This window comes from Bombus terrestris, chromosome 4 (genome assembly GCF_910591885.1).
Source record: "Bombus terrestris chromosome 4, iyBomTerr1.2, whole genome shotgun sequence".
Lineage (NCBI taxonomy): Eukaryota > Metazoa > Arthropoda > Insecta > Hymenoptera > Apidae > Bombus > Bombus terrestris.
The window spans coordinates 12,851,983-12,875,112 of NC_063272.1; the positions used below are offsets into that span (position 1 = coordinate 12,851,983).

General features: G+C 35.8%; 1 protein-coding gene across 1 annotated transcript in view; it reads left to right on the forward strand.

Moving 5' to 3' along the window:
- Positions 1-21,469, forward strand: part of LOC100642241 — a 109,349-nt gene extending 87,880 nt beyond the window's left edge. The window contains exons 4-5 of the mRNA XM_003394954.4: positions 15,119-15,319; positions 15,431-21,469. Coding sequence (XP_003395002.1) covers positions 15,119-15,319; positions 15,431-15,780 — 551 coding nt within the window. The 3' untranslated portion in view covers positions 15,781-21,469. The remainder of the gene's footprint in view (positions 1-15,118; positions 15,320-15,430) is intronic.
- Positions 21,470-23,130: the final 1,661 nt, after the last annotated feature.

Consider the following 23,130-nt stretch of genomic DNA (forward strand, 5'->3'; position numbering starts at 1 on the left):
TAATAAAAAAAAAATGTTCGGTCAAATCGTTGCAACGTATATCAACGGCTTGAAAGTCACACTAACTTCCATCCCGATCCTATTAGATAATAACTAGCGAATAAAAGAATAACAAGTTATAAGAATCGGTAGCGTGTATTTAGATAACGTTGAAATATTATCGTTATCGATAATTGAAAATCTTTCTATTAATAAATGCTTGCATACGAAGAATGGATTAATTCGAGTGTTAAGCATCAGGGCTGATAATGTTAATGGTCTTAGCAATCTCGATTACGAACATAACCTGTGGATATATTCGGTATATATGCGTGTCCTGTAGAATAATGTTTATGTAAAGCGAAAACGTCCCATGGTCAGAGGTCTTGGTCCCTTGAGGACTTACCTCAAGGCTAGCTACTAGTTTCACTATCTTACTCCGCCGTCGTCTAGTTTCTCTCAGTTTCCTATTACACGTATGATCATGCTGAAAACGATTCTTAGTTTGCTACTTGACTTGTTAACATAGTTGGCAGAGATTGATTGATCCGCGAATTCGAAATAAGAACGCAGTTTTATTGCTTATCTCTTCTACGCTGGTAATTCTTCTCGTGCAACAGTTGAGAGCTAGTTAAGTATATTTTTTTTCTTTGTGCCTTCCTGTTTATTATCAGGGAAACGTTGGAAAATAACAGCGTATTTATCCATCTATTACAATTCCTCGCGGAGACATGTTCGATTCTTTAAAAAAAAAAAAAATTGGATTAAAATGCGTTTGCCAAGGTAATGTTCCTTTATTAAATCTTCATATAACATGAATGAATTTATCAATGTTGAAATGATTAATTTTATTAGTGTAGATAACACCGATTCTTTTGATACTGTTACAAATTAATTTTGTTTATTTGTTCCTTTCAATTTTCCGGGTTGCCTTAAATCAATCACGATTGTTTATATAACCTTGTTTTTAGTCGTGATTTCTTCCATTTAATCCCTCGATTTCTCAAAAGAAGAGAGTTTTTTCAGGAACGCGCAGAGAAAACAATTTTCCGAGGCTGACTTCAGATTAGGATTTTTCGTGAAACTTTTCCATGATTTCGATCGTAGATACCATAAAAACTTACGTAAATATTTGATACGTAGCTTTTGGAAAAACAAGAAATTTGATACCAGTTATTGCGGTTAGTTTGGTAATTCGAGTATTGAAAAAGGCTTAATGTCCTTTGCGCTCTTAATTCCACCTTAATAATTATAATAAAGCTGTAACATTCCTGAATCCTATTCTATTTATTTTAAAAACTCTCGATAAGATTTTTACGATATATTGTGACATTATTATTGACAGAGAGCAAGTTGAGAACTTCTGCGACACGACAATTAGCTGGCAAAGTACTTTTACCGTAACAAACACTACGAGAATAATAAATAGTTGCAAATTAATAGCGTAGCGCGGTTACTGCAATTCGAATTAAATGAATGTTTAACGACTCACCGTGTTCACTCATAACATCAGCTCGATGCAGAAACTATGCTAGCAGCTCCGCTATACCTATCTATACGTTAGAATGCAATTCGATCGTATCATTTCACCAGTTATGAATCATTTCCACACAGGAATCTCAATTACGATATTATCCTACATGTTATTGCTTAAACTAGTCCATTCCAATTAGTGCTAAATGCCATATCTATTTTAATCTCTGTCAAATTTTGTCCGATCTTTAATTTCTACAGCCGAGTATTCTTCAAAGTGTTGCAAATGAACGTGAACGTTTAATCGGATATATTTAATGCCTTTGTGAACGAAACGAATAAATACGTGCGAATTCTATGAATTTCTCTTAAATAAAGCCATTACCTAAGCGACTATTTTAAAATTTGCAGCTCAGAACAATTAGTACGTCGTTATTAGATAATTTTGGAAGATGAACATCAGAGTACTTGGCATATAATAGTACATTTATTTTTGACCCAAATAACAGTCTAATGGTTGAATAGTTTAACCTATCGTACGACTACACAGGTTTCTATGAAACGTTTTAAGGATCATAAATAACATGCATATTCGCTGGAAACGCGGTTTATAAAGTCAAAACTCTAATATTCTTTTACTACGATATAATCACCGGCAATATTGCAATCTTTGTTTTTGGGTATTTGACCAAATGATTGTCGGTGTTTTATCAGATAACGCTGTCTTTTTTATCATGATCCTGTGACAACTTCCAATAGCTAAAATGCCACGGAAACGAGCACGAAGTTTTAAGAATTTTCACGCAGTCGGCGAAATGAAAATTTGCCCTGTAACCAATGTTTTCCAGATAATAAAATCGACGATTGCAAATAGATTACTATATTCCTAATCTCGAACGAGTTACTCGTATTAGCTGAAAGTTTTCAGTGCAACGAATATAAAATTATTAACATAATATACGTTGAAGCATTATAAAAATGATTTCACTTTCAACCACAGAGTTAGAGCATATCGCACGGAAAATCGTAGTTACATGATATTCTCGTTCCTAACTTTCCTTTTAAAATTTGCATCTGATAATAAAATACACACGATATATCGAGTACATCGGTAAGAGGAATAACAGGACTGCTGATAATCCCAGGATATCTCAATACTTATCGAAACTAAAATAAAATACAGAACACGCATTATCTAGAACCGAGAATCAGGATTATTTTCTATCGTCAAGACGTTGTTCTATGTCTATCGAGTTCCGTAACTAAAATTCCTACATAATCATATCACTTCTATTCTCAGAGGACAATTTCGCTTTACCTAACGCGTGAACCGTATTCGTAAACGAGCTGGATTTACATTTCACGTTCGAAGGCCCCAGATTCTCATCGAATAACGTATTCCAATACAGTCCCAGTTTCCTATGTTAAACTTTGTTAAACCGTGTTAAACCGTGTCTCGTCGACGGCGAAAAGGCAGAATCTCGAAAAATGGATTACGCGGCCGCCTTAATCAGACGCGAAACGACGTTAATTTTAGAAAGGTGCGACCAAACAAACTGAGAACCGGTGTTGCATGGCGGTGTATACCCTGTTTGATCAGTCATTGGCTGCAACATAGGCGCCACTGGCCGCCTGTACATCCACTGTTATCACGGGTAAACATACATACCGCTTGGCTCTAAACCCTCTCGTCGTGGTTCCTATCGCACGGTCTCGCCTCGCGGCTGTTCAATTAAACGCACCCACACGTGTACACAGACGCGCAACGTGCTCGTACACATGGAGGAAATTCTCCTTGCAAGGTGACCGACTGATTTTCCTGGTAATATCGAGTGTCCGAACGAGCTAGCCTCTTTCGTAAGAACGGAAAATTTCTCGTGTGCCTCGCTTGCGTTTTCGTGGGCTGCTACGATTATGCATACGCCGGCTCACGAAAGTATTCCGATGCTTATCGTAGACAATTTTTATGTTCACTTTATTGTACATGTATATTATAAATGATTTGCATTGTTAAATTATCAGCAAAATATCAGCATTGTATTTTAACGTTAGAACAAGTACTGCGAATATTTCTTATATTATTACACGTTGAGCGCAGTTCCTACATTTTTGCATCTTTAGATTTCCTATAAATGCATAAAATTTGTAAGCAATGAGAAAGTGTACGGAGAAGTTACAGGATATTTATTAGGATCGTGTATTTAGTAGAAAATTGCCTCGAGTATAATAGGAATAGTTATATTAAGCGCGTAACGAGCGTTAAATACGGCCTTATTCTATCTTGACGTTTATTAATGGATCATTGACTGTTTAAATATTTTTGTCATCTGTGTGAATAAGCTCGTACTAAATACGTTGTAGTTTCTATATATTTTCAGACCTGTTTCAAGCTTTACCAATGCAATAAAATGTTTCGTGTAACACACGTAGCTATATCCATAAAAATGTCTACAAGTGTTAAAATACTTTCGCCAGCCTCTGTACGTTTTAACAAATTTCTTTTGTTTTCTATCTATTTTTAAGTTGCTTTTTCTTGGTTGGTTTTCTTTTTCGAAATAGTTATGTACGTAGTTCTTTTTTTTTTTTTAAATGAAGCGGAGATTTATTGATACGCATATATTTTAGAAAGAAATTGAAGATTTGCAAGTTAAATGCGTAGAAGGTAGTGTAGATGGAGCTTTGGTGAAGTTTGTTTGAAGATAAATGGAATTTCCGGGATTTGTTGTTCTTTATCTTGATCCCTCGGTATTTATCGTGGATTTATTTTTGAATTTCGCAGCTTCAACTTGTTGCATGCGAACTGCGTGAAATGTTGAGCGCGGACTGTGTGAATCGTGAAGCACAGAAAATATTGTACGGTGCGCGTAATACACGGAACAGACAAATCGCAGGGACATTTTTCTAACGTAGAGGTCCTGTTTAAAATTACAAGAATTCGTGGCGGTAGATTACAAATTGAGTAGAATCGTAAATAAAGCCCTAGACACCATCTTGTCATATCGAACTGTGAATAATAGAACGTCAATTTTTAAAAAGGTCGCGTGATATATCGAAAAGCTCATCTCTTCGTCACGTCTTATCATATCGAGCCTATAGTAAACGAATTTAACAAAATTTTCACAACAGTAGATCGAGAAATCTAATGGCAGACGATATCCTGTCGCATCGAGCTTTTACCTACAATTTTACATTAGTCCTTTACCAGGAAGCTTAATCCATGGCGCCATCTTATCATATCGAGCTTAAAGCAAGGGAGTGGTAATTTTGATCAAAATTTCGTGCCAGTAAACCAAGAAGATTAACTCGAGGCGTCATCTGATAATTTTGTATCTAAAACGGAGGAACCTCAATTTTAGTCAAAATTAAATTTCAACGCATCAAAAATAACACATTTCGGCGCCATCTTAATATATCGAGCTCAAGGAGGTATTTCCATTTTAAAGACGTCATTTTTAGATGATTTTTAAGAATACAAAATTATTATAATTACAAGTATGCTTGATCACGTCTCGAGAAGATACACTATAATTTTTATCGTACAATGATACTGTTACAGAAAAACAAAAGTTCCATGGGGTTAGAGCCAGGATTATCTCTGTCGTGTTGACTACTAATGACGCCATATTGGCGTCACGTGCAAATTGTTTTCAAATGCCCTTGGAAATTCATTTGAACGCCGTTAAAAAAAGAAACAGAACGCAAAGGAAGCCTTAGCGTCGATTACTGGATGGAAGTGACATGGCCTTCCATTGTGGCGGAATTTGTTTCTTTTTTTAACGATGTTCAAATGCCTTTCCAAGGGTATTTGAAAACAATTTGCACGTGACTCCAACATGGCGTCATCAGTAACCAACACGACAGAGATAATCCTGTCTCTAACCCCATGCAACTTTTGTTTTGTTTTAAGTTTTCGCGATAATCGACAGATATCATGATTTTGGTTTTTCGATAAACAATCGTGTCATGAGTTGCGCCAACGCTACTACAGTTCTTTTGTTCAGGGCAAACCTGAAACTTGAGAGTTAACGAGCTCGCGATAATGCATCCAGAAATGAAACGTTCGCGCAGCTTTTGATACAGCCTGTATAGAAGCGCACGGGCGGCAAACAGGCACGTAGATCGAAAGGCAAACAATCAGAAGTTTACTGTCGGTGGCCGGCTTTCTCGTGCGCTACGCGTGTCGTTAAGTATGCGACACGTATAGTATACCTACACCGAGGCGCACGGTCGTAGAAAGGCCGTTTGAAGGACAAGGGTCATGTCTGACGCCGATATATATACGCGACACGGCCACTGCCTTTACTGCTGCTTACCTTTACCGTGCAATCGCTGACATGTGCGTGCGCCTTTCTTCGTTTCTGCCACACTCCTGCTCCAACTGCATATCACAGCGAAATGGTTCCACGAAATCTTTACACGAATATTAACCTTCGTAAAAGCTACCATAGGTGAAAATCCAACCCGGTAAATGTTTAATTAATAATACAGATGATAGTGATGACAATATATAAAATCCAAGTCAGAACATTAGGAATACCATATATGTATAGCGGCTACAAAATTCGTGCCGTTTAATGATACTTTCGTATGATTATAAAAATTCGCTCTGATTATAAAATGATTATAAAAACGCTCTTAGAATGAAACATAGAACTTGATAAATGGTACAACACGCTTCATTGGAGAATAAATATATTTTTGTAGGCACTGTAATAATAAAAATACTGTTACGTATAACTGGAGAACCAAGGCCAAGGTTATGCGTATATAGAAAAATGAATCAGACCTTAACAACGTATTTTCAAGCTCGTCAAGATCGATAAGATGTCACCTGTTCCAAATAATCACCACCCGATGTTATTAGAATAGAGAAGCAGAAAGATCTCTATCGTGTAATTATCATGGGAAACTGGATTTTTCAAATACACGCTGCGATACCTCTGGAGAAATGGCGCAGCTGAGACAAGTTCGTGACTCTTTTTTAAAAATCAGGGCGAGGAAAATTTAGCTTGTCGCCTGCGGTTCCACGGAGAATTTCGAGCGGAAAGAGATGCCTCGCGTATATTTACGATACGCGTTATCGCGCGAAACAACAAGCACCACTATTAATAACAATTATATATCAGCAGGCCGGTATGCTATTTTCTTCGCATTCCCGCGATTCTTTCGTTCTCGATAGAGGCGCGTGTGCCGACTACGATCCGCGATCGCACGCACCGTGTGCATCGTGCGTGCGTACACGCGCGCGTGTATCACCAGCGCACCTACATACGTAACGTAGTTAGCCGGCTTGGCCGTGCCAAGGTTGGGAACCTTATCTAAGCTCAGGGTGTTTGACCCAACTGGGAAAACACATTAGCATTCGACGTCTTGCACTCGTCGTCACACGGTTGCACGCCCGATGCGCGCGATGCTTCATTCACGATCGGCCTCTGCTCTGGAATTACGAGAAAGTACGCAACTTCTCTTTTCTTTTTTTCTTTCTTTCTTCCTTACTGCGACTGCGTTTCGTAATAGGCGTGGTAAGGATAAAGTACTATGTATGGAGAGTTTACGATAAGTGTACAGTTGCTCGTGGAAATGTTCATGAGCTCATGAACGTTTTACGGAACACTTATAGCTCGTGAACACTTACAAAAAAATAGGTATGTTGCGTGTATTGTACGAAATATTTTGGAATGTCGTTGGCACTAGAACGAAACTCGGTTATCGTAATTTTATTAATGAAAATCTAAAGTAAAGTGGAAAATATGTATAGAAATTATAGGATGTTTATTACAAGCGTGTATCTCGAAGAGATCGAAGAAATATTGAAACAGTATGTTTGAAAATTTATTGCGATTATCTCGATCTCGGTTGCAGATCTCTTTGATAACAATTGAAGATACTTCGCGATAGCTAAATTTTAATACACCGCGTAACAAACCTTTTCAAACAAAACCTGTGACAAATATTTTGTAATTGGAAATACGATAAAAATAAGCAAGATACGATTTGTTTCTTTCTTTTTTCAAAAGTTTGCCACGTTATCAGTTAAGAATCATTGCCCCGGCGTCTGACGAGTATCGCCCGCTTGCACTGTCGTTTTAACTTGAAACTTTTGATACGATTAGGGACGTATTTTGGCATTTCATTCTACTAAACTCGGCATTGGAATTATTCATTAACCAGCGACGTTGTTATCGATTATCGGCGACTCTGCAATCAATTTCACGATCTCTGGAAGTTTTGATTGATTTTTTATATCAATTATCTCAGTTCGAACTTCCGTACAAACATTAATGTGGAAAAATTGTGTAAATAATTGTACCAACGTTCTACGAGTATTTCCCTCGTTTTACAAACTAATTTACCTGTTCAATCGTTTCCGGAACTATCGCATAGACTCGAGCTAAGTTTTCGTTACCTACAGTAGCTACGCATCTCTTTCGATTAAAAATTATAATCAAAATATATCAATGTAGAAGTTCTGCGAATCTGAAAGTTGCCAATTGAAGAGGCTACATATCAATTTATTTTTTCAAACGTTAGATCTAAGATATTTTGGTAGATAGTAAAGTGGTAATCTAATAGATACGATTACTATGATAGATTACGAAATATGGCGTTTCATGGTACGGATTCGTAGATTTATCGCCAAGGCTGTTTCTGTAGGTCGTGAGAATTTCGAAATATTCCACGATAAAACTCGATGATGCATTATCTGAGGCGGCAGCGGTTAGCCATATCGGCTGGAAGCATCATCTCGAAATCTGTGATTTCACGATTAGGGAAACGATGTGGACACAGTCTGACCGATACGGATAACCATTAATCCCGGAAAGCTTGAGAAGCGAGAATCATAAAACCTCTGTTTTTAATTCGCCGATTAAGCTCCAGACAATTTTCATAGATAAGAATTTATGTCTGAGTTCAGTTTTCCTTCTTTTCGTAACAGCAAACTGATTAAATTTGAATCTCCAGTATCATAATATATGAAATATGTGGAATCTGTAACGTTTAATTTCTTCAACAAATTAGTAAGAAAATTGTATTCTTTTATAAAGAAGGATACATATAGATGTAAAAAGGGAAGGTCTATATCAATAAAAACACTAAATGTTTAGCAATAAATCTTTTATATGTAACTCATAATTCTGCACTGAATTTATGTAATATATCAATTCGCATTACGATACATATACAAACCACAAGAAATGACAAAATCAAGCAGAACAACGATTTTCTAATGAACATTAAAACCATCGGTATACAATGTGTACCATTAATATTATTTATTATTCATGTAATATTACGATTAGAGCGATATGACGGAAACGGATAAGTATACGTAATCGTGTTTTTATCCCAATAAATAATAAAATTAATTTTTTCCACAGCGCCTTAGTTTCGGTGTTTCGAACGTGACATGAAATAATACACGCGCTATTCGAAACTCAGAAATCACAGTTAGTGTATAGCAGATTTTCGATCGTCCGAACAGGCCAATAAAACGGGTTTGAGTATCTGCCAAATTCTAGTCATCGAATTTTCCAATGGTAATAGAAAGAATCCACGTCGGCCGTATCGATAAGTAATCACGTTCAATTTGTCGGATGGTTTTCGTCGACTTCTGGCAAAGATTTCTGTCTGGCCCCGAACTAATTTCGATGCCGCCACGTGCTGCTTCCTCCCTCGGCCTTCTCCCTTTTCTTCTTTGTCGTGCGCAGAATTTATTAGCAGTCGTTATTTACCCCCTACGAATCTTCCGCTGGTACCTACGGCAATGATTTACAGCCGGCCGTTTCTGCGAATTGCCACGCGAAACGTGCTTTTTATACCATTTCAATTTATTCCCGCGTCGCGACACCCTCGAATCGGAGCTTTCCGACCAGAAGAGGCTCGGCTATTGAAAATAGTCGCGTCGGGCGCGGATCACACGCACTTAATTGCGCTAAAAGCCATCCGTCATCCGGGCTGTTTCCCTCTTTTCTTCGCTTCGCGGAAAGACCCGCGTCCCTTCGTTGATATACAAAGTATGTTTCATTCGCTCCCTTCTTATTTCGGAGAGAAAATGGTTAATGGATAATGCGGACAAGCGCGAATTAAAGGCGAGTTATAGCCCCCGGGCCTCGCTATACAAGAAGGATACGTTTTATTTGACGAATATGACGAGTAAGAAAGATGAAGGAAAAAGGAAAGAAAGGAATAATGTAGTTCGAAGATGCGTACTAAAGGGTTTGAAATATAGTTCATTAGGAAATAAATTTTATTTCATTTTAAGAGCCTCCTTCGTTCTTCCATAAAAGAGGTCTTGGCTAAACAAATTTTAACGAATCCTAAATGTGAGGATGTTTGCTGCGTCTGAAATAGTCTTCGAATGTGGCGAAGGGCAGAATCTACTGCGTTAGTTGCCATTCATACACAGCAGCTAGAAAAATTATTTTTACGTACTCTTATTTTCCAATGGAGCGCTTTTTTATTAAATTCTATTATTTATATCCACCTTTCATCTTCATGGTATTAAATTTCTAGTAGTCATATGAAAGTACGTACTACCAAATGATGTGAAACTTAGTATATATGCTTGGACTTCATTAGCTAGCATATAAATGCTGTAATAAACAGAATGGTATGCAAAACTACATATTCACATAAGCTGAATTCATGTACACGACATTACGGTTTCATGGCCTCGCGAAGTACTAAATACACTAGCCTCCTTTCCCGTTGTCTTTTGCCAGACAATTCGCAACGCGTGATTCATAATCAATCGCCTAGGTGATTCGAAGCCCCCCCTCAAATGGGTGCAGAAAATTTTTCTAACGGTTTAGAAAACCGTGGACAATCGCAAATCCACGAGGATCGACTCTTCCGTTGCATACAAATTGCCATGTACGTACGGTAGCGATACAGCCAGGTGTTCTCACAAGAATGTGTGCAGAAATATGTTCCAAGACACGGAACAGTATCGTGCAAATTATCTAAAGCATGGACACACAAGGTGTGGTCACTGAGCTGATTTTCAATGACTCAAATATGAATGAGTTAGATATTAAAATATAAGATTAGTTTAGATGTTCACCGAGGGGGTTTTACTCATAAAGAAGCGTCGGATAAATAATAAAATAATATTAGTAAAGACGATTCAGTTAAAGATCGCATGATAATTACTATTTTACTCGCATGAAATACAATTTTAACCATTCAAGTATTCTTTATTGATATCACATACCTTGAATATACTAATCTAATAATTATTGTTAATTCTGCGTTATCGAACTTCAATTGCCACTGTTAAATTTTTGAAATACTTGATTTTTGAAGCTCTTGTATCATTATAATACCATACTATATGTATAGTAATTAAAAAATGCATGTAATTCATACATAGCTTCACATTTCAACTTCTCATTACGTACATTAACATTCTACAATTCATAAACATCCTATTTACTTATATCGACTGCTTTAGTAGTAACTTTCACTGTTCTCATTCTTGTTTTTTCGTAAAATGATACCTGTAATTCCTCCTTTTACGAAAGACGCGATATTATTAAAGTAATAGATACTTCGTAAATACGGACCTTTGCTAAAGAGAAACCACAAATTCCGAAAAACGAACGAAAAAGAATTTGCATGGAAGAAAGAAAATTCGGCTACAGTTGGCGGTTTAACGAACGGGGTTGAAGAAAGGCGGTCCTCTTTTAAACGGAAGACGGTCCTTCGAATAAAATCGCTAGACGTATAATCTGGTTGGAAGACGTGAAATAATACAGCGTGAGTACACAAACGAGGACAGTTAACTGCAAGCTGCAGCGAATTCCACAATTACTCTTTTATCGTGATCTTCAGAGTACCGACCAGAATTGCTTTATTACAGGGCTCAATTTGCTTTCAATTTTCCAGAGTCGCTCGCCGCATAAAAGACGCATGTGAATGTTCAATAGTATGTATCCGTTGCACGAGCTCATTAGCCTGTAATTTGTCAGGCTCTGTTGACAACCACACGCGAATTACAAAAAGAAAAAAGAAAACTGAAATTGATTATTTCAATATGAAATACGTGTGATATTTGTTCAGGTCTGTAACGATATTTCCCATAATTGATAAACCAAAACGTAATAGTTCGAGGTTTAAATGTAAATAGCAATATTGAAAAGTTTGATAGTAAATTAGTTACATTTGAAACACTGCAACGAGGAAGTTATCGGGACTTGTGATTTTGCTGATGATCAATATTTCTGAGCTAAATATAGAGTTGAATAATACATGCAACGATAGAAATATCATCGCGATTATATTATGTATTGGTATTTAATAGTTCAGTCACGTAGCAGGATTTATTAACGCGTGTACGTGTGTAATTTGGAATTGTTTTTCAATTATTTTCTTTTAATTCTCTGATTAATTTATTTTGTACTCTTGAAATTCTTTAATGTAATTTGTTTCTTAAGTAATTCGATGAAATCGAGACCTTATGCAATTTGATAATTACAAATAAATAGTATCAATTAAATATAATATAAATAATACAATTTGAGGAATGTTATCGAGTCTGTTCAAGCATTTGTACAAAATTTTCTAGAAATTTATTTTATAGAATATCCTAATAAAATTATTTTATTGGGATACTCGTTTAAAGATATGATAAGAAAATAATATTTGTTGTAGTGGCAAAACAGAACCATGTAATAATATCCTATTGATATTTACACGATATCGTGATATTATAATACAGCTTATCGTATATTACGGAACAGTTTTATCACGTGCAATTAGCATATTGCATATCAAGGACAATTGGCCCATTCAGACATCAGAGTGTTTCGCCTCCGTGAATTAATTAAACTTGTGTAGTTTGCATACCACGCGAGATGGCAGAACACAATTCGAAAATGAAACGTTTCGTGCCAGTATTTTATGAATAATAAAATTTCTCAAGTAATGTGAATGCTTATTAAATTATCTATTTAATTGAACAATGGAACATACAAGAAATATTTGCAATGTTAGTTTTATTCGAAAGCAATTTATATACAATGAAGCTATAATATTGTTAATGAAATTTCTTTCGATAAAAGCTTAAGGAAGAAATAATATTCAAAAACATGTATTTCCAAAAACTTCTAAGATAGGAAGCTACAGTAAACAAAACTGTATTTTAAATTTTGATCAAACATTGACTTTCAAAGAGCGATAAATCTGCATCGATATTACCATGGCATATGTAAAAAGATAAAGAAGAAATAAAAGCTTTGAAGAAACACGAGTAACGTTCAATGAGAACGGCCTTAAGATTGGAGACACGTGCGTCCGTTCTTAGACGAAGCGCCATGGTTGAATGGCGCGAGTCACGGGTTTGTCGAAAACGGTTAAAAGCTGGCTGTGGACGATCATAGATAGACACGAAAATTCGTGGTTCGCCGCAACGACGACCACAACGACGTCGACGACGACCACGACCACGAAGGCGACGGCGGCGGCGACGACGCGACAAGCGTCCTTGCTCCAACCACTCGTGCTACTACCGATGACGTAATCGTCGCGATACCCCGCAATCTTGGCGCCGCGGTAAACTCGTAATATCTATTTTTATCTGGTGGAAGCAGGGGCTCCGCCCCGTCTCTTCACTCCTCGCACTCACAGCCACACTAGGACGTAGTCTTCGACACACCCGTGTTCCACCGCCTCTCTTCTTCCTATTCCTGACTCTTAACCTCTAAATTCAGCCTCCGCGCGGAATGACCAGTCTCTGACCAACTCGTCATACTCAGCTACCATCCTTCTTGTTATCTTCACTTCGCCTTTCTTCGCTTCTTTCGCTCCTCTTATCGTCTGACATGCCTCTTGTCAGTCTTGTCGCAAACGCTCTGGTAAATTAAGTTCGTCCCGGCACGACAAGATCATTCGATTCGATCAAAATTATGCAGCGACAATTAAACGAGAATTACCTACTGTCAAGAAGTGCACGATAAGTTCGCGGATCCGTTGAAAGATGGCGTAAACACGTTCCTGATCGGGAACGGGTTAGGGTAGGTTCGGACGCCAACGTCGTCGCGGCGACACGTTAATTATAGCAAAAAGTTACGATCGATTTATTGGTCAGGCCGTTCGTCCTCTGCCGGTCTTTTGCATATTTAAAAGCGTTTTCGATGTTCCTTTTTAAGAACGTCTGATAAAACGGCGCCAATCAGCTCCACCTGTAGTACATCCTTTTATCTGGGTGCCAGTATTCCATGTCCCCATGAATGTCGACCGGTATCATTAATCATCGGTTAAAACGAAGCAAATAAACACGATTTGGTCAATTTTTGCGATAGCTAAATCGGGTATCACCGACCGATAGATGAGCTCTTTACGATGTCTTTTATCTGGATTATTGAAAATAACGTAGAAACTGACTAAGTAAATATTTCTTTTTGTTGAAAACAGCTTTTAAGTCACGTGAAATACATTTTTTTATATATTTAGAAATTTTTCACTATTAAATCTGTTAATATCAAATGCGAAGTATTGAAAGCAATTTTCTTCTTATATATTTAACACAGTATCTACTACACATGCTTATATACATGGTTATTGGCGGCGATGATGAAGACTTAAAAATATTATGGGGATCAAATTTTTTTAGGCGCATAACACCGTGTCTCTCGGGTAAAACTTTTGAAATTTATTCATTGTCGCTGAGATTTTCATCTAGAGTTTCTTTAATCTGGTATTTAGAACGAGATTTTCTATATTTAGGGCAGCTCAACAAGATGTTTATTTCGATATCAAAGCAAAGAATCTCGAAATCAAAAAGGGGTCATAATTTTGATTTTAGGAGTAAATTTAAGTATCTTTGTATTTATATTTAAAATGAAGTATAATTTATGTTTGTGAAAAGATTTTGACGATTTCGAAGTTGACAAGTTGAAAGTTCTATGGCCGTATCCTATCCCATAAATATATGTAACTCCTGGCTTTCTGCGTTGTAGCAGATTCTTTCTCCTTTCTCCGTCTACTCTCTTGTCTACTCTCGAATCTGGCGCCATCGTCCCCACAACGGTCGGCGAGACGCGTGGGACTTTCCGGCGACAAGTCCTTTATGATACCGCTCGTACGCCCGCAGCCTCTCACCGAGTGAACACTTTTACCAAGAAAGAAAGACTCCTCGTTAATGACAGATCTCATCTCGTTTCGAGGCATGCCTGTATCGCAATTCGTGGAAGTTCTTCATAAAAACGGTAGATTAAATTCTTTGATGCCCACGCTATCGAGAACTTTCAATTAACAAACTTACAGTCGTTGGATACAAGTTCCTTTTGGTTCGTAAAGAGGAATTAACAAGAGAAATGATCGTTATTAAAATTGATTCTTTATGGCAATATATGCTTACCATGAAAATACACTTGATTTGCATGTCATGCCGTTAACATTGTTTTTATGTATTTTATGTATGTTTTGCAATTAATATAAGTTTACATTGGAATAAGATATAGTGGTATAAAGGATGATTATTATGATCCTTCAATTTATGATTTCTTAAGTTTAATTGGTACATCCTTATAAACAGGATAAGGTTGAAAGTCATGATGCATTAAGTTATCTGTATTTTATATGGTAGTTACTAGAAATCATAGTGATGACCAGATCATGGTGGTAATTACATATAATTCATAATAATTCTTCTTATCTGTTACAGGTGAAACAGGACAAAAGGAATGGTGTACATTAGCATATTGGGAATTGGGTGGTAGAGTGGGTCGCCTCTACCCTGTAGAACCTTCAACAGTAAATGTGTTTGATTCTCTCCATGATGGTGATGGCCTTTGCTTAGCAACATTGGCTGAAAATCATGTTGCACCGCCTGCTGTCCAAAGAACAAGAAGCAAAATTGGTCTTGGTAAATTCCTTTTATTTTATTAGTAGTACATTATCGTAAAAACATAGAGATATATGCTAGTTAAAGAAAAGATCTTACGGGAAATAAAGAATCTGAATTATTTATTTGCAGGTTTAATGCTTAGTCAAGAAGAAGATGGTGTGTGGGCGTACAACAGATCTGAGAGCCCAATCTTTGTGAATTCACCTACTCTGGATGACCCGGAGTCTAGAACACTACTTGTCTATCGTGTGCCTCCAGGCTTTTGTTTGAATATCTTTGACCGTACCAAAATTCTACAGCTTCCATATGGCAGCAGTACTACAAGAACGAGCAATCAGGCTTCAGGCTTTGCCTCTGGTCCTGTTGATATCAACTCCGTCCGCATCAGCTTCGCCAAAGGCTGGGGACCCAAGTACTCAAGACAGGAAGTCACCTCTTGTCCATGTTGGCTCGAAGTACTCCTAGCACCATGCAGGTGATCCCTACAACTCATTACGAAGGTATACAGTCTCGTCCGTTTGCGCCTCTTCTTCCTCCTCGTCGTCCTTCAAGAGGACCGATCTGTGAAACTGACGCAGCAACGACGAAGCTCCGTCCCAAAGGCTGCCAACGGATACTCATACGATGTGGATCGCCGCCAGCAGTCTTACCAAAGTACGCCGCCATACATCCAGGAACAGCGTCGTTTTATAAAAACAGGGAAAAACGAGAATCATTTGACAAGAACGTTTTATATTCTTGTGCCTACGAACGGAGCATACACAGTTTATACGTGGTACTCGATTATCATTAATTTTGTAACTCGACTATATTGTATCGCAATATTCTTCTTGATCGGTCAATGATACTGTTGTACTTTCTTGATAATGTTAAATGAGATTTTATAAAAAGTGAGGCGGTGGTTTTCCGCTAGGTCTAGTCAGTGGTATTTAACATTTTTAGGCTTGACGCTAATATGTCTTGCATTAAGAATAACATAATATAAACAATATTAACTAAAATCAGGGAAAGTGCGAGAGTAAAATTGACGTGTCAATACAGTCGTTTTTCACGATACAGTCGTTTTTTCATGGTATTGATCATAAGTTTTAATGTTTGTACTGTCTGGCCATGTCCTCGTTTATGATTAATCATTGTACTGCAAGGAAGCAGAAACTTGGGCTTCCGATAAGGTCTAGTCAATGGTGTTTGAGAGTAAGAAAAGCTCGTTAATTGCATGGATTTTAAAATCTATTTAAATTATCAAGAAACGAGAACACTGCCAACAGAATCAAAGGAAGTACTTAGCGTTTTATGTTACCTTCAAAAAGACTTTTACTTTAATAATGAAAGTAATATTATTTGTAGTATAAATTTCCTGCTTTTAGATTGAATTTAATTGAATACGAGAAAAGGTTTGTTGGTTCAAAAAATAATAAGAATTCACTCGATTTGGAGATATTTTTGTTGGTTCATTGATTATTTAATTCAATGACAGAAGTCCCTAACCAATAACGGAATTAAACATGTAACTTTTGTAAGGAGGTCACAAAACTTTTCTCAATATATTTCCTTATTTTAATATATATTAAGATGGTATTTCAGCGCTGAATTGTATAATCTTGTAATGAAGTTTCATCGATATTCAAATGTCGTGTACCACGAGTACTGTAGTTGTCTCCGATCGTCGTTCGGTGCTGTACATACATATATGTACATACACTGTGCCTTCCCAGCTTCCTTCGTGGTGCAATGCACGAGTGATAGAACGAATGTGTGTGTGCATGCGTGCGTGTATCTAAGGAAAGCGAAAGAAAATGAGAGAACTTCGCGTGCCAGCTACGTTTCGCACCAAAATGCCCAAGAGCTTCATACTGCAGTAATACGATACTGTGATAAAAGTTCGAACCAGGTCTCTTTTTTCCTTCCTTTTTTTTTCGGACGCGTTTATGAAGCACCAACGATAAACTAAAAAAGCAATCAATCCATTAAAATGTGTATATATACGCAAAGAGAGACAAAACGTATGCTTAATAAACAATAGTCCATAGACTCGAATCTAGAGGAAATGTTAAATTTATATAAAGAAGTACCGTTTTCTCGTTTAATTTTGTACAGTCTTAAGAGTAAACAAAACTAGTGTAAGTGAGTGGAGTTTTACAAATTTTATCGTGAAAAAGTCTTCATTAAGATCCGCCTCCAAATCCGAATGCGTATAGAGCGTGAAAGAAGAGAACTACTCATGTAATGCAGGTTGAGCGGTTTGCGCATAACAAAAGTCGAAAATACATGACTGTAAGAGAAGGAAGAGTGTGTAAAACGATGATGTTATGTATGTGCATACGATTTAATATGTACCACCAGTCATACGTATTCATTCATACGCATACGCAACACAAGCATCTATAAAACACAATCGACTGATCGTTTCTTCTTTTCTTTTTTTCGAGCCGTTAGTTACTTTCTTTTTCGTACAGCCGTTTTTATCGGTATAGAAACGTATACATACATATGGATCGTGATCTATTACGATACGATCTTGTGTGACACGCCGAACGATAATATTGTGATGCGTATATTGTCGCTTAAATGTTATATATTAATATGTATACGTATGTATACAGAAATGTTTATAGGTAGCTAGCTATATCTATTGCAACGGAGTGATTCTCTGGCCTGTATGCGATGTTAGAAAATTGGCACTCTTAAGAATACATAATAACCGTAGTGTCGTTCTTCGAAGTACCGTTAAACAAAGGAAATGTTAATCTCTTCGGAAGAAACTTTTGTAAGCGACCATAACCATGAGAATGTATTCTTAATACGCCATGCGTATAGTCATATCGCGTACAGGCCTAAGAATCGTCATGATGAAAATTGTAACGGCAAGAAGGAAATTTTTTGTCGAAAAGTCGTCCATCTCGGACAGGTACGTTGCTTTTTATAGCCTTTTTTTGTCGCGGCTCTAACTTGCTGTTATAGTTGAGGTTGGCTCATCGCTGGAATTGAACCAAACGCGTGCGGTCAGTCTGAAGCGATTGTTCGAAATGATCTTCACGTAAACATGGAGCGCAATAACGGTGGTCCATATAATTTGTATAAATATTTTATTTTCTTTCGTAAAGATTCGATTAAAAATAAGTTTACTTATTTTGTGAATTATATAACCTCATTTCGCAAGTCAGGAAATAAGCATTCTACGTTGACAATCCTTTGCAAATTTCTTTCGATATAAACAGACGACGAACGATTTGGTCGTTCCTACTCGTTGATTGTAATACCAAGACACAGTTGTTCCCACAGCATTACGCCAGAAAAGAAAAGGATGTATAGTTAACGGTGTACTTAACGATATTTTGTAACTGAACGTATGCAAGTTGAAATTTTGCTAGACTCGGTCATAATCGTAGTCTTGTTAAAATTAGGTGACGATTGTTAAAGAAAAGATATACATCTTAACGGACGAAATATTTATTCGTAATCTTCTCAGAATAAATAAAACGATTAGTTTGTATATAAAAAAGAAAAGGAACACGAAATGTAACATCCTTTGATACCTACATCTTGCTTTATTGAACGAAAAATCGATCGATCGTTCGTTAAAAATAATTTCATTTTCACGTCGTTCATTTAACACTTATTACTAATTATAATATATGTATATTGTAAAAGTTGTTTATTATAAATTATTATAAATTTATTATAAATTAACGTCTTGAATAAGACAAAAGGTATTGTATTGTCGATAAAAGACCAGTTAAGCCGCGTTTAAACCTATTTCTCGGATCAATTCATATAGCAGCATGGATAATATTCAAGTATATATATATATATATATATATATATATATACTTTTGAACGTAATAACGGAGTGAGCGACCTCTGGAGCGAATGAAGTTTGGAATATTTTGACAGTTTCGTATGGTACGTTACGACGTCTTAAGTAACACCATGAGCAATATTTTTTTCCATTCGTTCTATCGTTCTGTTTCTGTCATATTACGTTCGTTCTGTTCTGTTCTTTCTATATTTAACATCTCTTTCGTATCCATTTTCGTGGAACCAGTTGGTTATATATTTACGCGGTAAACATAATGCAGTTAGTGTCAGTGCTTTGAAAATTGTGTTTGGTCATCTATCATCGGTAGAACTCGACGAATGGCGTTCAGCTAATTTCGTAAGTATTCTTATGAAATTTTGAGGGCACACAACATGTTTTACGCTATTTTCCGGTTTAATGTGCAAATTTTATTATTTTCACGGCACTCATTTTCATATCAACTATACCATTGGTTAATTCTTCTTAGCTCAAAAATATTGGTCACTTCGTCTAGATATTTGCAAATAATTTGAATATATTTCATGTAATTGAAATACTTCTGGTAAAAATATTGAAAATATTGGCCAATAGAAACAACTTATACATGCCTATCATGAATACGTTTTATTTACTACATAGTTTTATATTTATGGAAGAAGATGAAGCTGAGATTTGAAATTAATTGCTTGGTTTTCTTTTCTTTCGAAATATTTAATTTAATTAACGACGTTACCCGTTGCAATTCTTTATCGATTCGTTTCTACATGCAATTTTTCTTTCTTCTCACGGTAAAAACTAACTTATAAGAGAAAATTTCGTTCATAATTTTTCAAACACTCATAATTCTAATTTTATTACATTTCTTTTACAAATCACAGTTGTTTAATTTACTTCGAAACTTTCTTATACAATAACTTTTAAATAATACAAGAGCGTCGTTGTGATACGTATCAAGATCGAAATATCTGTCATTCAAAAGCTCCAATTTACTATTTTCGAATTCTGTGCAAAATGTGTCAAGTTCCTCGTAGCTTTGTAGTGAACGTAAAGCAATATACGGATCTAACGAAACATTTACGAATATTTAATCAACAAGCGAGATAACGTATTTTGATGTGAACCATATGAAACTATATTTCAGCATTAACTGCCATGCTACTTGTATTCGACCACTTTGTTTCCTATTTTAAGGAAATCGAAATTTTTGAAACAAGTTTTTGATATTTCAATTAGATAGTCGGTGCATTGAAATATTCAAAAATTTACTCGTAATGCTGCAGTAATTAAAAAGGAAACGGAGAAATACTTTACAAGGTAGTTGCAAGTACAATTATAGTTATACATATAGCATGTAACGCTTCTCGAAGATATACCTGCAGAGTGGGCCAAAAGTCATGGTGCATCGGAAAAATAGGATGAACGAAATTGAGGAAAGAAGAGGAAATAAATCGGAAGTGTAGATCTTTCGAAATAAACTTTCGTTTCATAAAGTACTGTAATTTCAAAATTCTACTTTCAGACTATTATATACATACATTATATATCGTTTGGTAATGAATTTTAGGTTAAAGGTTACTGTAAAATAGTAATTTTTAAATTTTACTTTGAAGCCTTTGTACTTATCAATTTTGATTTAAAAATTATTTTAAAAGGACAGACCATAATTTGTAATATTTTTTAATCGGCACTCGAAATTATTATCGATGTTAACTTTTCCATACTCTTAAATTTCTTTTAACCGGTTTTATTTTAAAACTATATTACAAGTTATTCGATAATCAAATAATAATATGGTTTTTAACGTAATTTCATCAACATCGTAATTTATCGTTAATGCTATATTTTCTGTCTTTAACTAATTTTTATAATACTTTCTATGAATCAGAAGTGAAGGTAGTTCAATATATTATCCAAGACAAAAGTTCTTATTGTGTCCGAATACGTTTAACAACCAACGATTACGGAATAAAATAAATGTTGAACAACTATTGTACAAAGAGAATATTTTCTTCGGAATAAGAAGATTATCCTGTTCTTTGCTGCACCAGGATTTTCAAATATATTCTCTGTACTCGAAGAGGTGGAAGTTGTTGATTTCTCCGCAGGAATTGTCTGTGAAACATAGTGCCTTTCTAGCCACTTAGAGCGAAAGACGATTAACAATATAGCACGCATAGTGCAAACGATCATTATTAAAAGCACCTTACGCTTTGTCGATGATATTGCAAGATCTAATGATAAACATTGAATGTCGCTGTTCACTCTTTGCTTCGCGAATAATTTTCACGCAAGGCAAAGTACTTGTTCTTTGTCTTCCTGCTTATGGTTTAAAAACTGTAAAATCGCGCTGACGATCGAGCAAAGCGAATGTGTTCGAAAAAAGGGAATCATATTAGATAAATTTAAAGTACGATCATCTAATAGGATTTTGTCGAGATTTACAGGCAATCAGCTCTAATAGAATTTTTTCAAGACTTAAAGAACTTTGATAATGATACTTTTTGAATAACAATTAAACCAGAGGTTTTTAAACCACACTGTTCAAAATGATTGAAAAGTACATGATTCTAACAAATAACATTCAACTCCTTAAAACTTATTTCAATAAACTTGAATGAAGAATATATAAGATAGAACTATATATATATATTCTGAATGTGTATGTTGTAGCAAATGACGTTATATACATAGATATATTAAAGAGACTAATGCATTGAATATTTGATATAACTTTTCGACTTGTATATAGCATATTCAGTTTAGGTGTGCAGTGTGTATATAGCATTATTTCTATAGCTATTGAGATTGCACAAAAATTGTTCATATAACGAGTAAACGTGAAGGATAAAAGATATCATCCACACTTGAAATCTTGATAAACATGGTAAAGTTAATAAAGATATTCGATAAATTATTGTTCAAACATACACTTCATATGTATCTTAAAATACTTAATAAATTAGCGATAATATACAGGGTAGTTGGTAACTGGTGGTACAAGCGGAAAGGGGGTGATTCTACGCGAAAAAAGAAGTCGAAAATATAGAATAAAAATTTTTCGTTTGAGGCTTTGTTTTCGAGAAAATCGACTTTGAATCTTCGCTCGGTACGCGTGCACTTTATTGTAGCCTTTCATACTTTAAAACAATCGAACATGTTAGAAAGTGTTCATAGAAATTTACTTAGAAGAGCAGAAGTATGTGTTCGGCAGAATGGGCAACATTTTAAGCAATTTTTGTAATAATAAACTTTATGATTACTTCATATTATTTCATTATGTATTCCTAATTTTCCGTTACAGCAAAAACAAACTTACACTGCGATAATATCCATCGAGACAACGATCTACAGTGAGAGCCGTTATAACGAGACGTGATAAAGTGCACGCGTACCGAGCGAAAATTCAATGTCGATTTTCTCGAAAACAAAGCCTCAAACGAAAAATTTTTATTCTATATTTTCGACTTATTTTTTCGCGTAGAATCACCCCCTTTTCGCTTGTACCACCAGTTACCAACCACCCTGTATAATTGTATAGAGATGTATATCTACAAAAGGCACGTACATCGATGGTGAAATTTTTATACCTAACAATTTCAATAAAAAATTCAGAAATTACTTCATCAAATCAAAACAAATTCGATATTTCAATATCTCATGAATGAAAAGACTTTCGAAAATTTTGTCGCTTTTTCAATAGATGAAGAATTAATAGCATGTATAACACGTAACACTTTCTCTAAACATTTTAAAGATAGTGTAACTTTTTAATCCTCTTGAATAGTGTGTACACGCGTAAATTATACTTACCGCACGTAGTACTAACAATAAAATTTCAAATGGACTTTGTGCTCTTTCCTTTCTTGAAAAAGCCGATCCTACGATCATTCTAGTGCCTTACACGAGAAGTGTTTCATTTTGAAAAAGGAGATAGCTGCGTAACGACACTACCGTTGCAACAATAACGCAAAATTTCTATTCGAATGGTGAAACTAAAATTATCTTCACTCGCCAGTTTAAAATTAACACA